This window comes from Dermacentor albipictus, unplaced genomic scaffold, assembly GCF_038994185.2.
Source record: "Dermacentor albipictus isolate Rhodes 1998 colony unplaced genomic scaffold, USDA_Dalb.pri_finalv2 scaffold_14, whole genome shotgun sequence".
In the NCBI taxonomy this organism is placed as follows: Eukaryota; Metazoa; Arthropoda; class Arachnida; order Ixodida; family Ixodidae; genus Dermacentor; species Dermacentor albipictus.
The window spans coordinates 3750531-3766083 of NW_027225568.1; the positions used below are offsets into that span (position 1 = coordinate 3750531).

Here is a 15553-nt window from a genome sequence, read left to right on the forward strand (position 1 = left end):
CTCTGAAGAAAGGCAAACATTCGATATTGCACCATGAACTACTCGTCGTGAACAAACCAGTTTTAGCGGATTGTAACTGTTGTAGAAGTCATATATAGCCAGCGTCAGTGACATACTCGTTGCACCGCGGCAGGTATGGTATCATAACTGGATTCTTATTTGCTATATGTTTGCGGTTGTCGATTGAAAAACCCGCCATGAGCTGGTCAGCGCTCCTTCGGCTGGCACTGTAGCGTTGCCTTCGAGAGCTGCATTGTCGTCTAAGAAATAAGCTCTTTGAATAAACTTTCGCGAATGAAGACGTCGTAAAAATATATTTGAGACGACCGCCATAAGTACACAAGCAGAGAGAACGAAGGCGAGCAAACGAAAACACCGCAGAATGCACCCGGACACCGCCCGAACTGTAGCAGACGACAGCCGCGAGTCCTTGCCCTGACGTCACGCGAGCGGCGCTCGCAGCGCCCCTGTAGTTCGTTCTCGGAGCTAATGGTGTTGGGCTGCTGAGCACGAGGTCGCTGGATAAATCCCGGCCACGGCGGCCGCATTTCGATGGCGGCGAAATGCGAAAACACCCGTGTACTTAGATTTAGGTGCACGTTAAAGAACCCCAGGTGGTGAAATTTCCGGAGTCTTCCACTATGGCGTGCCTCATATTCAGAACGTGGTTTTGGCACGTTAAACCCCATAATATATATATATATATATATATATATATATATATATATATATATATATATATATATATATATATATATATATATATATATATATATATATATATATATATATATATGTACTGGTCGAGCTACTGCTGCCGCAACATTAGGTTAGGGGAACAATGGTACCTGTTTTCGTGTTGACCAGGGTGTACTGTACAGGTTTATAGTAGCCGTAGCCATTCCCGCACCCGTGCACGTATGCTTGAACCAATGTGCGCATGAATAAGCCATTTCCTAAGTAGGACGCAAGACCTAGCGATCTGTAGCTTTGTGATTTGGTATAAGCAACCAAGCAGACGGTGCACTCTGAGCATTCTGAGTGTATATGTGTGTGTGCGTGTGTGTGCGTGTGCGTCTGTATATATGTCGGCGTGTTCACTCGATTTACTTCTCTACAGATGAAGTGTGTACCCAGGTGGACATCATCTGCAACAAAAACGAAAACAACTTATTTAAAGTTAAGCTAATTGCAATAAATAACTTTCTAGTTGCCAGTGCATGGCACATCTTTACGTGGCTCAAGAATATTATCATAAAAGTCTAATTACATTTTCCTATAATTCAAGAGGGGCTATGTAGAACTGAAATACCTGGCGCCAAATTATGTGTTCAATTTACTTGATTACTCACTCGGATCCCCAAAACGCGGCTCAGTCCCAGTCCCTGTGTGACGCAAAAGCGCGGCGTAAAATGAAGCTGCCGTTGCACTTCCCACTTTCTAGCGTCTTCCTTCGATTGGCACTGCACGCAATTCCTTATTGGATGCATAGTCACTTAGGCAGCAGCGGCTAAACGGAGCGCTTCCTTAACAGGCTTTATACATACTCCCAGAAAACTGGAAAAATGCAAACATTAGACCAATCCACAAAACGGGCGACGTTAAAGAATTGAAAAATTATAGGCCCATTAGCTTACTGCCAGTATTATATAATATATTTACCAGAATAATATCCAATAGAATGTGGGCAACACTAGACTTTAGTCAACCGAGCTAACAGGCTGGCTTCAAGAAGGGATACTCTACAAAAGATCACATCCATGTCCTTAATCAGGTTATCGGAAAATCCGCAGAGTACAATAAGCCTATCTATATGGCTTTCATAGATTACGAATAGGCATTTGATTCAGCAGAGATAGCAGCACTCATAGAAGCATTACGTAATCAAGGAGGACAGGCCGCTTACGTAAATATCTTGGAAAATATCTACACAGGTTCTACAGCTACCTTAATGATCAACACAAGAAAATCAGGAAGATACCAATAAAGAAAGTTGTCAGACAGGGAGACACAATCTCTCCAATCCTATTCACTGCGTACTTGGAAGAAGTATTCAAGCTATTTAACTGGGAAGGCTTAGGAGTAAGGATCGACGGCGAATATCTCAGCAACCTTCGGATTGCCGATGAAATCGTTCTATTCAGCAACAATGCAGACGAGTTGCAACAAATGATTGAGGACCTTAACAGAGAGAGTGTAAGAGCAGGGTTGAAGATTGATATGCAGAAGACAAAGACAATGATGAATAGCCTGACAAGGGAACAAGAGTTCAAGATGGCCAGTCAGCCTCTAGAGTCTGTGAAGGAGTACGTTTGCCTAGGTCATCTAATCACAGGGAACCCTGACCATCAGAAGCAAATTCACAGAAGAATAAAAATGGGTTGGATCGCACACGGCAGACATCGTGAGCTCCTGACTGGATGCTTACCATTATGATTGAAAAGGAAAGAATACACTCAGTGTATTTTACCAGTGCTGACATATGGCGCCGATACTTGCAGACTGAGAAAGAAGCTTGAGAACTGGTTAAGGACTGCGCAAAGAGCGATGGAACGAAGATTGCTAGGCATAACTTTAAGAGACAGAAAGAGAGTGGTTTGTAACAGAGAGCAAACGGGTATAGATGATATTCTAAGTGACATCAAGAGAAAAAGTGGAGCTGGGCAGGCCTTGTAATGCGCCGGTTAGATAACCGTTCGCCCATTAGGGTTACAGAATGGGTACCAAAACATGGGAAACGCAGTCGAGGACAGCAGAAGAGTAGGTGGAACGAGGAAATAATTAAATATCGCAGGCGCTAGCTGGAATCGGTTGGCGCCGGACAGGGGTAACTGGAGATCACAGGAAGAGGCCTTCATCCTGCAGTGAACAGAAAATAGGATTATTATTATTATTATTATTATTATTATTATTATTCATAGGCTTCATTTTACGCAGCCTACTACGACACGGGGAGATGGCACAGCAAGCCACGCTTCGCAGTGGTGCGTGTTTATTCGGGTAACTTGAACAAATAATTGCGTGGATAGTGATTTCGCTTTACATGGCCGTTGTGAAATGTAGAAGCATTGAACTAGATATTCATGACGAAGCATTTAAGATCAAACCAACACCTAAAAACACCCCGGCGGGCAGGCACGACGCCAGGAAAAAAGCCAGGGCAGACAAACTACGCGAAAAGCACAAGGAAGACCAAACCGCGACCTTAGTCAATGCCGCCAACCACGGACACATATACAAACCGAGCGCCAAGGATGGAGAACTTAAAAGTGTAAATGTGCCCTCAACTAGAGCCGCATCAATCAAAGATGACGAAGAAACGGTCAAATATATATATATATATATATATATATATATATATATATATATATATATATATATATATATATATATATATATATATATATATATATATATATATATATATATATAACGCTGGCCATCGTGAACCCAACTATACCCACACTGTCTTTAGCGACTCTATATAGGAGCGCTATTCTCAGAGGCAGTGTGGGAATGAATAACGCCAAGATCCTGAGAAACTGAGGAAGATAGAATCAAAGACAATCTTGTCTAGGTCCCCGCTCACTCGGCAAATCCCGGGAATGAAGAAACGCGTAAAGTGGCCCGAGGGTTAGCAGACCGGGTCGCGCTCTCCTTGGAGCCGGACCCCCCGGATATAGAGGTAGTGGCTTCCTACAACTAACTTACTAACCTATATAAAGAGGACAAGACAATATACACCACGGCAACCTCACGAGAGCGCAGGCACGCACTATCCTCCGCCTAATTCAAAATAACACCCTTACCACTCCTCATCGCTTAGCGATCTTCACAAGTGGAGACGTTGACCCCAATATGCAAGGACTAGAATAAAAACACCACAGCGAACCACAGTCACATCCTCTGGGAATGTGAGGGCCTTCCCCGGCCCAGAGAGCTCCTGCCAGCTCCCTCAGGACATGGGAGATCCTACTAAGGTCCCCGAAATAAAAGCACAAAAAGAAATCATTGCCTATAAGCGGAAAAGATCGCCGCAAACAAGCGGCCTGAAATTTCTCTTGCATAAAGTTGTTTCCGCCTGCAATTTTCGGGCCGTAAAGCTTCTGTTGTGCAGTTTTATTTATTTATTTATTTATTTGTTTACATTGTTGACAGTGTCTTCGCTTGTCTTCGTGTTGCCTACACAATAACTATAGGGCGCCAGAGAGGGCGATGAACGCACCATCTGGGAACGCTTCCTACAATGGGTGATTGAGCAACAGTAAAAACAGTAGAGCGCATGGACAGTGAAATTTGTTTGACATTGTCGTCCTGTTGCGCGGGCCAAGCTTAATTCATTGACGGCATCTCCCCGTTTCATTCCTCGATCGTGAATGGGGGGCAAGGCTGAGGCCAAGTGTAGATTTTCTCCGGATCCGGCCCACATGTATTTCCGGTCACTGCGGTCTTTTTTATTTGCGCTTGCCCCTTTTGGTAGCCTTGCCAGCCATCCCCTTGGCCCGACGAGACCTCCACGAGGAGCTGCTCACCGCCTTCCTTGGTTTTCCCCGCTTTCCTCCGCGGCTTGACGACGAACGCGTGCTACGGGCGCGGCGGCGCCGTCTCCCGCCACTCCTGGTGTACTATGCAGTAGCGGATTACACGCGCAAAGTCTCGTCGCCTGTAGCAGTTATATAGGTAACTGTGCCATGATGACAATGGCGATGTATGCTGCTTGTCGAGGGAAGAGCGTTGATGAGATGCGTACGTGAACAGCGAATTATGACAGATATGCGAGGTCATCGAAGGCGTAATATCACACAGTTTGTGTCACAGCAGCACGTACCAAATCTGAGGGAATGGTACAGAATGGGCACATACCTATAGTTTCAGATACCCAGCAGCCCAACTGGTTGTTTATTTCTCGAGAAATATTATTTACGCACACCAAACTGACGGGAGTTAACGAAGAAGGCATTCGTTCAGAAACATACTTCCAAAAATAAATTTGGACTATTATTTGCGGTACCCTTATGTATATCGATAACTGAGAGCCAAACACTGGAATGCTATAGAAGGTAGCTCTTCTGCGGAGAAGATGATGAAGCCTGAATTGGTGGCACAAACCCAGATAATGGGCGCGATCGAGGAAAAAGAAGCCCGGCACTCCACGAGCCATTGCACGGGCCTCGAGCGCGCGGCTCGAACGTCTATCAGAGCGGCGGTGGCTCGGACCCCGGCAGGAGGCCGTGCTCCCAACGCTGGCGCGGCTCCTCCAGAAAGCTCGCCTGGGACACCGCTTGGCTGTCTGCTCCTAGGCAGACGACAGCGACAGGTTGGTTGGCAGCGAGTGCGGACGGAGGCCCGAGGACCGAGCGGGGACCACCATGGGGGAGGAGCCCGCCAAGAAGGGAGCGGCCGCGCCCAAGAGCAGGACCAGAACGACGAAGCGGCAACCGCCGGCTGCCGACGACGACGGCAGTCCTTCTCAACAGGCCCCGATTGTGAAGCGAGCACGTGGAAGGACCGCCAAGGACCAGCCTTCATCTAATGAGAGGACCCGTTCCATCGCCCCAACGGCTTCTGGAAAGACGAGAAAGGCCGCTGAGGCACCGACACCCGGCGCCGATGCGAATGTCCCGTCCACCAGCAAGGGACCCACGCTGCACAGGGTGAGCCGGAAGGCGCGCTCGAGGAGCTCCTCCCCGGGCGGCGCTCACACTGCTGCGGCCAAGGCACCGAAGCGTCGGCACCGCTCGCGGAGTCGCTCCCACGGCGGCAGCAGTCATCGCGCCAAGAGGGGCAGGAGCCGCGGGAAATCCGCGCACTCGTCCCGCAGCGGTCACGGTGGCCGCAAGCGGAGGGGCAGCCGCCGTGGAGGGTCCACCACCACCTCGCAGAGCAGCCGCGGGACAAAGAGGAAGAGCCGCCGCCGACGCCATTCCAAGAGCAGCACCTCTGCGGCGAGCGCGAGTACCAGGAGTGGCGGGAGACGGCGCCGCCGCGCCCGTAGCACGCGTTCGTCGTCAAGCCGCGGAGGAAAGCGGGGAAAACCAAGGAAGGCGGTGAGCAGCTCCTCGTGGAGGTCTCGTCGGGCCAAGGGGACGGCTGGCAAGGCTACCAAAAGGGGCAAGCGCAAATAAGAAAGTCCGCAATGACCGGGAACACATGTGGGCCGGATACGGAGAAAATCTACACTTGGCCTCAGCCTTGCCTCCCATTCACGATCGAGGAATGAAACGGGGAGATGCCGTCAATGAATTAAGCTTGGCCCGCGCAACAGGACGAGAATGTCAAATAAATTTCACTGTCCATGCGCTCTACTGTTTTTACTGTTGCTCAATCACCCATTGTAGGAAGCGTTCCCAGATGGTGCGATCATCGCCCTCTCTGGCGCCCTATAGTTATTGTGTAGGCAACACGAAGGCATGCGAAAGAGATCGTCAACAATGTAAATTAGAGTAAATAAATAAATAAATAAATAAATAAATAAAACTGCACAACAGAAGCTTTACGGCCGCAAGATTGCAGGAGGAAACAACTTTATGGAAGAGAAATTTCAGGCCACTTGTTTGCGGCGATCTTTTCCGCTTAGAGGCAATGATTTCTTTTTGTGCTTTTATTTCGGGGACCTTAATAGGATCTCCCATGTCCTGAGGGAGCTGGCAGGAGCTCTCTGGGCGGGGGAAGGCCCTCACATTCCCAGAGGATGTGACTGTGGTTTGCTGTGGTGTTTTTATTCTAGTCCTTGCATATTGGGGTCAACCTCTCCACTTGTGAAGATCGCTAAGCGATGAGGAGTGGTAAGGGTGTTATTTTGAATTAGGTGGAGGATAGTGCGTGCCTGCGCTCTCGTGAGGTTGCCGTGTCGTATAGCGTATATTGTCTTGTCCTCTTTGTATAGGTTAGGAAGTTAGTTGTAGGAAGCCACTACCTCTCCTATCGGTGGGGGTCCGGCTCCAAGGAGAGCGCGACCCGGTTTGCTAACCCTCGGGCGACTTTACGCGCTTCTTCGTTCCCGGAATTTCCCGAGTGAGCGGGGCCCTGGACAAGTTTCTCGGGATCTTGGCGGTATTCAGTCCCACACTGCCTGTGATAAATCTGCGAATAGCGCTCTGATATAGAGTCGCTAAAGACAGTGTGGGTGTAGTTGGATTCACGATGGCCAGCGCTATATGTATATATATTGTTACGTTTAAAGTTAAACAGGTTTTATTTAAGGACCGAGATTGATGGTGAAGTAAAGATGGCGTCCCGAGGCTGCACACGCATGCACACGCTAACGTCTTCTTCTTCGTCTTCTCGCCCGGCTCATGCCGTAGCAATCCCCGGTTGCCAGACGAAGCCCGCTAGGCAAGTCCAAATCACTCGGAAAGCGTAGGGTGAAACCGCTTAAGACGGGCAACATGTACTAACTGGGTTTTTGTTTTTGTTTCGCGATGCGCGAAACAACGCTCGAGAGAAAGAAAAGGACGGTAAGCTTTCCCGCAATGCACGCCTACCATAGGGCGTATCACCCTAAAGTCTTCCTCTGGGGACCCGCTCAATTCGTCAGGCGTGGTGTGACGGCGAGGTTCTATGGAAGACGCGATGATTTGATGGTTGATGAGAAGTTCCCGCGTTCTTAGAAGAAGTCGGACGCTGCAGTTTCGCGTTAGAAACCTACGATTCAGCGGAAAGGATTTTGCAGCTGTTTATTCCGCTTCTGCATCGTGATGGAGTAGCAATAGCAGTAGGTTGCAGGTGCTTTCACATGCCCACGCTAAATGAAATGGTACATGCTGCATTAGCACACCACTTACAGACATAAATGTAAGCGCAGCTCTTACAATACCCCTATGATGCAGCACTGCCTCCCAGGTGTTTGAGTGCATTTGGAACGGTGCGCAGCAAACTGACCCATTGCTGGCACCCTGGTTAGGACAACCAATGGGTTAAAAATTTAAAGTCAACGAAATAGATAGACGCCATTATTTGTGCAAATATAAGGTTGCAGAATATTTGGCGCGGGCCAGGCTGAATAATCCGCGCTAATGCTGATGATCGTAGTGGTATTGGTGGCAAAGGTCACGACGACGACGATGATGACATCTTAAAGTGACACATGCCGAATCTAGCAGCATGGGCAAAAAATGAAATTGAGGGAGGGATGATAGATTTAATTAAAGTAGCATAAAGGAAAGGAAAAAGATTCAGTTGCTGATTATTATTCCAATCATTATTCCTTGCAAAGCTCCCTGACATTACTGAATTTGGAGTTTACGTTTAGAGCCGTCGAATTTTACATTTCTTGTAGAATTCGCAATGACTTCCGGTGTAGCCCAAGCGAGATGGCGGTAAAGTGATTACCCGGAATATGCGAAGAATTGGAAGGCAGAATTCAAAACAAAAGAATAAGTGATTTCGCAGTTAATAATAAATGAAAAGTTGCAGTAACGCCCGACAGGCATAGAAATTATTACTATAGCGGATTCTTACACAGCTACACGAAGTCGTTTTAACAGCTGCATAATCTGCTTTAAACATTTGTTTACTAACGAAATTAACGAACACGTTGTCACGCGCGCCAAGGCAAACACGACCCTTTCTCACTCGATGACTGCTAACAATTGGAGTCAGATCGCTAGCATGATGAAGAGTGGAAGCAGTGGCGAGCGAATTACCCTTAGTATGTCTCTCTCTTCAGCGCGAAGTAGGCGCGCCAAAACACAGCGCACACGAAGCCATCAGCTATCCTAGAAAGGCTAGCCTTCGAACCCAGCGCAGATTGCCTCTAATGTAGGACGCGCGCGGCCACACTCCACCGCCGAAGCTGTTGTAGAAGAATAAATGCGTAATGAAGCCTCAAGCAGCACTCCTGAGCAAATTTCGATTCTTTATCGACAAGACAGTATCCGTCAGGGGAATTCACCTAAATATTCGGGAGCAATGTACACCGAAAAGCTTAATTGGAGTAAGTATATAGGGCATATTACCTCAAAGAGAGCACGCACTGTAGGAATGCTGCGTAGACACAGCAGCAATCGATCAGGGTTGCGTCGGCATGTTCTCGTTATAATCTACTGCAGGTATGTTTTCCAGATAATGGAATTTGGCTGCGTTTTGTTTTCTGGAGGACCTCCATACAAAATATGGCCTCTGATTTTATTAGAACGAGAGGCGTTACATTTATGTCTTGGGCTTCCTAAATTTGTAGCTAACGATATGGTATAAGAAGAAATACGCCTGCCCATATGAGGCAGAGCCTCATATTTTGAACATGAACGTTCGTTTTTTATTTAACAAGCAAACCGGGGGTAAGGGGGTGTAGCAAGCCTGTGACGCCCCCTCAGGCATAATGTTCGTTCGCGGCCAGGCTCGGTGGCCTGCTAAGCTTGGCAGGGAACATTGGTCACTGCACCGCAGTAAACGCCGACGAGCACGGCTGCTCAGGGTCAGTCATCGTTCAGCACCACCATGCTGCGGAGCGTCCCTCTATCGGAGGGTGCCTCGAGCCCTCGCTTGTTCACGAACCCGGGTGTACCGTGACACTGGCGACGAAGATGGGATACTCGTGACAAAAGTACGTGTAAGCATTGTGCCATTTGCTCGTCTCCACGCAGCCCGGCGTCATTATCAACGTTATGGAACTTAATCCGACCGTATAAACCCTTATCGACTCTCATCGGTAGTTCGTTTGTCATGTTTGATAGCGAACTTAATAAGACATGTTTAATTAAGATAGAGTTAATTACGGCATTCGAATCCACGACCATTGCTGGGAGCCGAACCCAGAACTTTTGCTGTTAGTTAAGATTAATTAAAGTTAACTTAGGGAAGCTGTTGCAAAACCAGCGCCACATTTGCTGAGGAGTGTATGAAAGGCTTTTCTGATGGTTCGCATGCTTGTCTTGAGCTATTTCTTTATTGAAAGAACTCTGTGTATTGTATGGGTGATTTCAATGAATGTAGGCACTGTTCGCTTCACTTCGCTGAGCGCTTGTAGCCTCTGCCTTACATGGGTATGAGCCATTGGATTTTTTTCTTGCTTACGGGAAGTATGAGCCATTCATTGTCTTACGTGACGGACAAATTTATCGTTGGGTAGGCGTAGAAATTCTTACGCATTTAATAACAAAAATGCTTACTGGGGCCATATAACGTAAAACTATCCAATGTTTTTATTCCAATCTCCTGACGTCAAATTTGCGTAGCCGCCAACGCAAGCATCGGGCGGTCACCCACAGGGTTGTCTGAACAAACCAATCAAATGATTCGTTCATGTGAGGTCACTTTTGTTTGCTTGAAAAACTAATAACATTGCCTGCACTATGCGGCTTGTTTTATCTAATTGGCTCTCAGAAGGCGAGGAACATGCTCAAGTGGAGACGGGTTCGATGGGGCCGAGCCAATGCACTGAATATCGATAAACGGATGAAGAGGGTGGTGCCGGCGTCTGCGTATACGGTCCGCTTTTTCTTACTTAGCTTGCGGTGGCTCGTCGACAATCGCGGCGGCATGCAACGGAAGCTTAAGAATGACGCTAAAACGGATCCTCAGCAAAGAAGATTTGGCAGAACGAGGTCGTAAACGTCCTGAAAGTTCTCAAATACGTTACACGGCCACGCAAAAATCTTTATTACACGCAAAAAAAAACCATGCTCTCCGGCAGGGGCGAATAGCCAGTGCCGGAGCGATTGGTGGCAGCCATCTTTTATTCCTTTCGGAACGGGGCAGCCTGCAGTTATTCAGATGAAAATTCAGTTTTGTTCGGCATATTAATGCATCTTTAACGCGTACGTGTTACTTTGACGCGGTAAGTATTTGCGGTTTTGTGACGTCGCGTGATAGGCAGGTAAAGTGGGTGCAGCCCTAAAACTTTTGACCAATAGCCGAGGGCTAATGCACAAAAGGCGTCGAATCAGAAATAACTATTTTTGTTTTGTTTGGTTAAGTTATGCATAATCAGTGTGTACACGTGATATCATATGGTGAGCTATCGCGATTTTCGTGACTTCGCGTGACAGACAGGTGATGTGGGGGTGGTCCAAAAAAGTTTTTGACCAATCGCGGTGGGTTGGGGCCGTATTCTGTAACGGTTCCTTTGGGAACCGGTTCCTTTTGGCTGTTACGTCTGGATTACGTAACTCGGAGAAAGAGTGGAAGGGGGCGGCGTGAGGGGAACCAATGAATGAGCGGTGGTCTGCCGGAAGATCACGTCATCATTTTTGTTTGTACTTGGGAGACGGTATAGCAATAGAAGGATGTTGCTGGTTTGATAAAAAAAACATTGGTTTGTACAGAACACTTGCAAATATATTTTCAGTAATAAATGTGAGCTTGCGGCGCAGACCGCTACTGGGAGTTGTAAGTTTATTTGTGTTGTTTTCTTATTTAGTCGCTAGGTGGTGTGCCATACGTTATGCAAACAAGTTGCCTCGCTTTGTTTACGTTTTGGACTTGCCAGTTTGCGCGCCGCGGATCCAAAACGTTGTCCTCGCAGTAGGTTAGGCGGCTGGGTCCTCGTGTTTCAGCGAGGCAACGCGATATACTCGTTTCATTTGTTGAGGAGCACCCCTACCTTGCGAAGGCGTCGTGTGTGCTGGGTCCACAGCTGACGGCGGCGCGCAAGGAGGTGCTCTCGCAGAAAGTGATTGCCTTGCTGAACGCTGAGGGCCCGGCAGTGAAAACTGCAGCCCAATGGCGCGGCGTGTGGAAGAAAGACGTGTATAACGCCCGCCGTGATGCAGCCAGGTAAGCACATTCGTTGACGGAGCTTTTGCGCACCATATTCTAACAAACGTGTTAATCACAGAGGAACCGGAGGAGGCAGCCTGCCCGGACCGCGAGGGCGGGCGAGCGCCATCGGAGTCTGCCCGCCGTTCTTTGAGCCCGACGAAGAGGTGAACATCAGGCGCATGGGTTTCAATAGGTCAATGCCAAGTCGACGTGCTGTCGCGATTCGCTCAATCACCGCCGTTATGACTGATGTGTGGTCGCGCGCTAGTGTTGCCGCTCAGAAGATGGCCCGAGCTTGAGCGGAAATCGTCAAGCTATTTACTATCGCTTGCGTCAAGTAAGGTCGACATTTTTGTTAAATACCTTTCATCAGTATTTCAGTCTACTCATTCAAACATTAGGGGGGTTAATAGAGTTGATTTTCCGGTCGGAGCCGGCGAAATGTCTGAGGTTGTATTTAGTGTGACGAGCATCGAGTGATTGTTACAGAGTTTGAAACGAACAAAAGTGTGTGGTCCGGATGATATCCCTACATCATTCCTTATAAATTGCTCGGGCATCTTTGTACTTCTGTCGCTTATTTCAAAATTTCTTACATAACAGCGTTGTTCCTGGTGATTTGGAAACTAGCGCGAGTGGTGCCAATTCATAAGAGTGGACAGAGGAACAGAGTTGAGAATTACGGACCAGTATCCTTAACTAGCATTTTATGTATGTAAGGTTATGGCACATGTGTATACCTGAATCATGTCTCATCTTGATAACAATAACCTTCTTCATCCTAGTCAGCATGGGTTTCGGCAGGGTTTTTCGTGTACGACACAATTGGTTGCATTCACTCATGAGCTAGTCTCAGCAGTCGACAAGAAACAAATTGTTGATTGTATATTTCTGTATTTCAGAAAAGCTTTTGACACCGTTACGCATAGTCTACTGATCGCTAAACTTTGACTTTCCAAATTGGATGAGAAGGTTATCGCATGTATTGCCGAGTATCTTCGCTCAAGACATGTCTGTGGCTCTCAACGGATGTTCCTCTGAATACGTACCTGTGACTTCTGGGGTACCCCAGAAGTCACATTCATGGCACCACTTCGGGCATTACATCATCATTTACAGCATGGTTTCCAAAAAAAATTTTCTTGCGAAACCTTACCAGAATTCACGTCAGACTTACACTTTCATATGAACAGTAATAAACAAATTGACTGCATCTTTTTGGATTTCTCGAAAGCATTCGATCGTGTAGCCCATAGTCACCCGATATCAAAGCTCTCAGCAATTAAACTCAACTCACTAACCCTATCATGGATTCGTAATTTTCTTACTAATCGCGAACAGTTCACTGTTGTTGCTAACTTTTCCTCTGGCCTCTTTGACGTCACCTCTGATGTACCTCAAGGCAGTTTACTTGGGCCTCTTCTCTTTTTAATTTACGTTAACGACTTGCCCAACAATATATCATCTTCTGTACGATTATTATTTCACAGATTTGTTCACACAGTTGGCCCAACCTTATCAAACCTGAAAGGAGCATCCTCGACGTCACAACGACTGAACAATCAGTTCAGCTACACCCGAATTTATGGCAACACACAACGCTTTTAAGTTTTCAACTTTGCCCCGTGCGGTCCGTTTATGGAACGCACTACCAGATACCATTGCATGCCAATCTAAACATACTGCATTTCGCAATCTGCTAAGCAATCAATATGCCGTTTCAAATGTCTAAACACGTCATGTCTTTTGTAATTTACTTGCATTTTTTTCTACATGTTAAAGAATTTCAGCGCTCCCAATTTTTTTACAATACTTACTACTGTATAACATGTAAAAACGTTTACAATGTTGTTATGCTATTATGTTGTTGTTTACCATTTATTGTTATTGCTCTACATATTGTATTTGCTAATGTATTAATTTTCCATGTTCTGTGTGCACTCCTTTCAATATGCTGATGTTTATTTCTTTCCCGATTCCATACTAATATGTTACCGTATTTCGCCCTTACACTATGCCTTCTCGAAGGCCTGTAAGGTACACGTAAATAAATAAATAAATATTTAGAATGTTTGCAGATGACTGTATAGTATATAAGGTCATCAACAGCGAATCTGACCAACAAGCACTGCAACATGATTTGGATTTGATTGCCACATGGTGTGAAAAATGGAAAATGTCACTGAATGAGCAAAAGAGTGTCCACGTCACCTTTACCGGGAAGCGCTCATATGACAGCAATCGTAACACTATAAATAATGCTACTCTTGAACAAGTGTCAGAATATAAATACTTAGGTGTATTTTTTTCTGCTGATCTAAGGTGGAACAGACACGTTACTCATGTTAGGAACAAGGCTGTCGGAGCATTAGGTTTCTTGAAACGTATCTTTAGTAGCTTGCCACAGAAACTTAGGGAGCAACTGTATTTCACACATGTGCGCAGTACACTAGAGTATGTGTGTGTTTGCTGGGTCCATATACTACAGAACTTGTAGATAAACGAGAAAAAGTGCAGAACAGGGCAGTTCGGTTTGTCCTTGACAATTATGACAGGATGCTTAGCATGACAGAAAGCAAAAAGGCATTAAATTGGCATCTTCTTGAACACCGTCGCCGAAACCTCAGATTAAAATTTCTTCATAACAAATACCACTCTAATGCGGGGATAGCCAGGTAATTGTATTTTCAGCCGCCCACATGTTTCTCAAAGGCGAGATCACGAATTAAAAATATGTGAGATTCCTTTTGACCCTCTATTGCATGAATTATGAAAAGTCATTTTTTCAGCTTTCATTATTGATTGAATGAACAAACACGACTGTAATAATAAAGATAAAGCTTTGTGCCAAATATGGCACACCATGAAGATGGCTGAGCGCTCTTGCTGCCATGGGCGGAAAACAAAGCTTCACGGACGGTGGTCTTTTTAGTGCGATGTGGGGAATGAAATGAAACAGTTGTTTCCGGCCTTCAGGCACAGATGAATGTTGCACTTCCTCTTTTTACCAACGACTTGTTTGTGCAAGGTGGCCGCTTACATCTTTGTTTTTTTTCGTCAAATTCTGGCCAGTGGCCGACTTGGTCAGATTGGTCGTCTTTGGGTGGCATTGCGGCCGCTGGTCCCTGTGCTTTTTTGACTTGAACCTGGAATTCGATGTCCTGACTAGAAGTCCTTCCTGGTCGCTAGTTGGGTAGGCACTTGTTATGCGAGGTAAGGCATTCTGCAATTTCTGCTTTTAAATGAGCCAGCGGTAGTACTTGTCTCTTCCTAAGCTGCTCCTTCACCCTCCTGTACAATACCCATGCTGTTACTACCGATAAGTCTAGCATAGGCGTAAAAATTCGAAAGTGCCATTTCTTCGACCTCTGATATGTAGGCAGTAAAGTCCAAACAGTGAGTGCAGCAGGTCAACACCACCCATGTGCCTGTTATGGACCTTTACTACGCTGGGGCAATCAATTTCGCGAAACACCTTGGCGGAGGTAAACCAGCGCTTAGTCTTTTGGACTGGATCTCTCCCAACAAAGCTCGGCAGAAATGTCACTGCGCGGTTATCGTATCAACGCACACACGATAACTCCACGTCATCTATTGCGCTTGTGAGTGCCTCTGAAGCACCACGTCCTTTACATTTCAGTTCCTTTTCGCTTTTCAGGCGGCTGTTTGGTAGACAATTCGCCCTTACCGTACCGATCGTCAAAATTCCATCTTGTGATAGAGTGACCTGCAACTTCGGGCTATTGAACAGATGGCAGCACGTTACCATATTTTGTATTTCAAGTTCATACTGTGCCAAATATGGCACACACCGATTTCGGTTTCTCTGCTGTAGTTGCAGGCAAAATTGAGA

At 46.5% G+C, this 15553-nt stretch overlaps 1 protein-coding gene across 1 annotated transcript; it reads left to right on the plus strand.

Annotated features, from left to right (window-relative positions):
* The first annotated feature begins 5369 nt into the window (after window positions 1-5369).
* LOC139051788 (CLK4-associating serine/arginine rich protein-like) lies at window positions 5370-6125 on the plus strand. Its single transcript, XM_070528778.1, has one exon. The coding sequence runs from the start codon at window positions 5370-5372 to the stop codon at window positions 6123-6125; it is 756 nt and encodes a 251-aa protein (XP_070384879.1).
* Window positions 6126-15553: the final 9428 nt, after the last annotated feature.

Bases quoted from the DNA above. Each gene is read 5' to 3' on its own strand.
- LOC139051788 (XM_070528778.1), top strand. From the start codon at position 5,370: ATGGGGGAGGAGCCCGCCAAGAAGGGAGCGGCCGCGCCCAAGAGCAGG.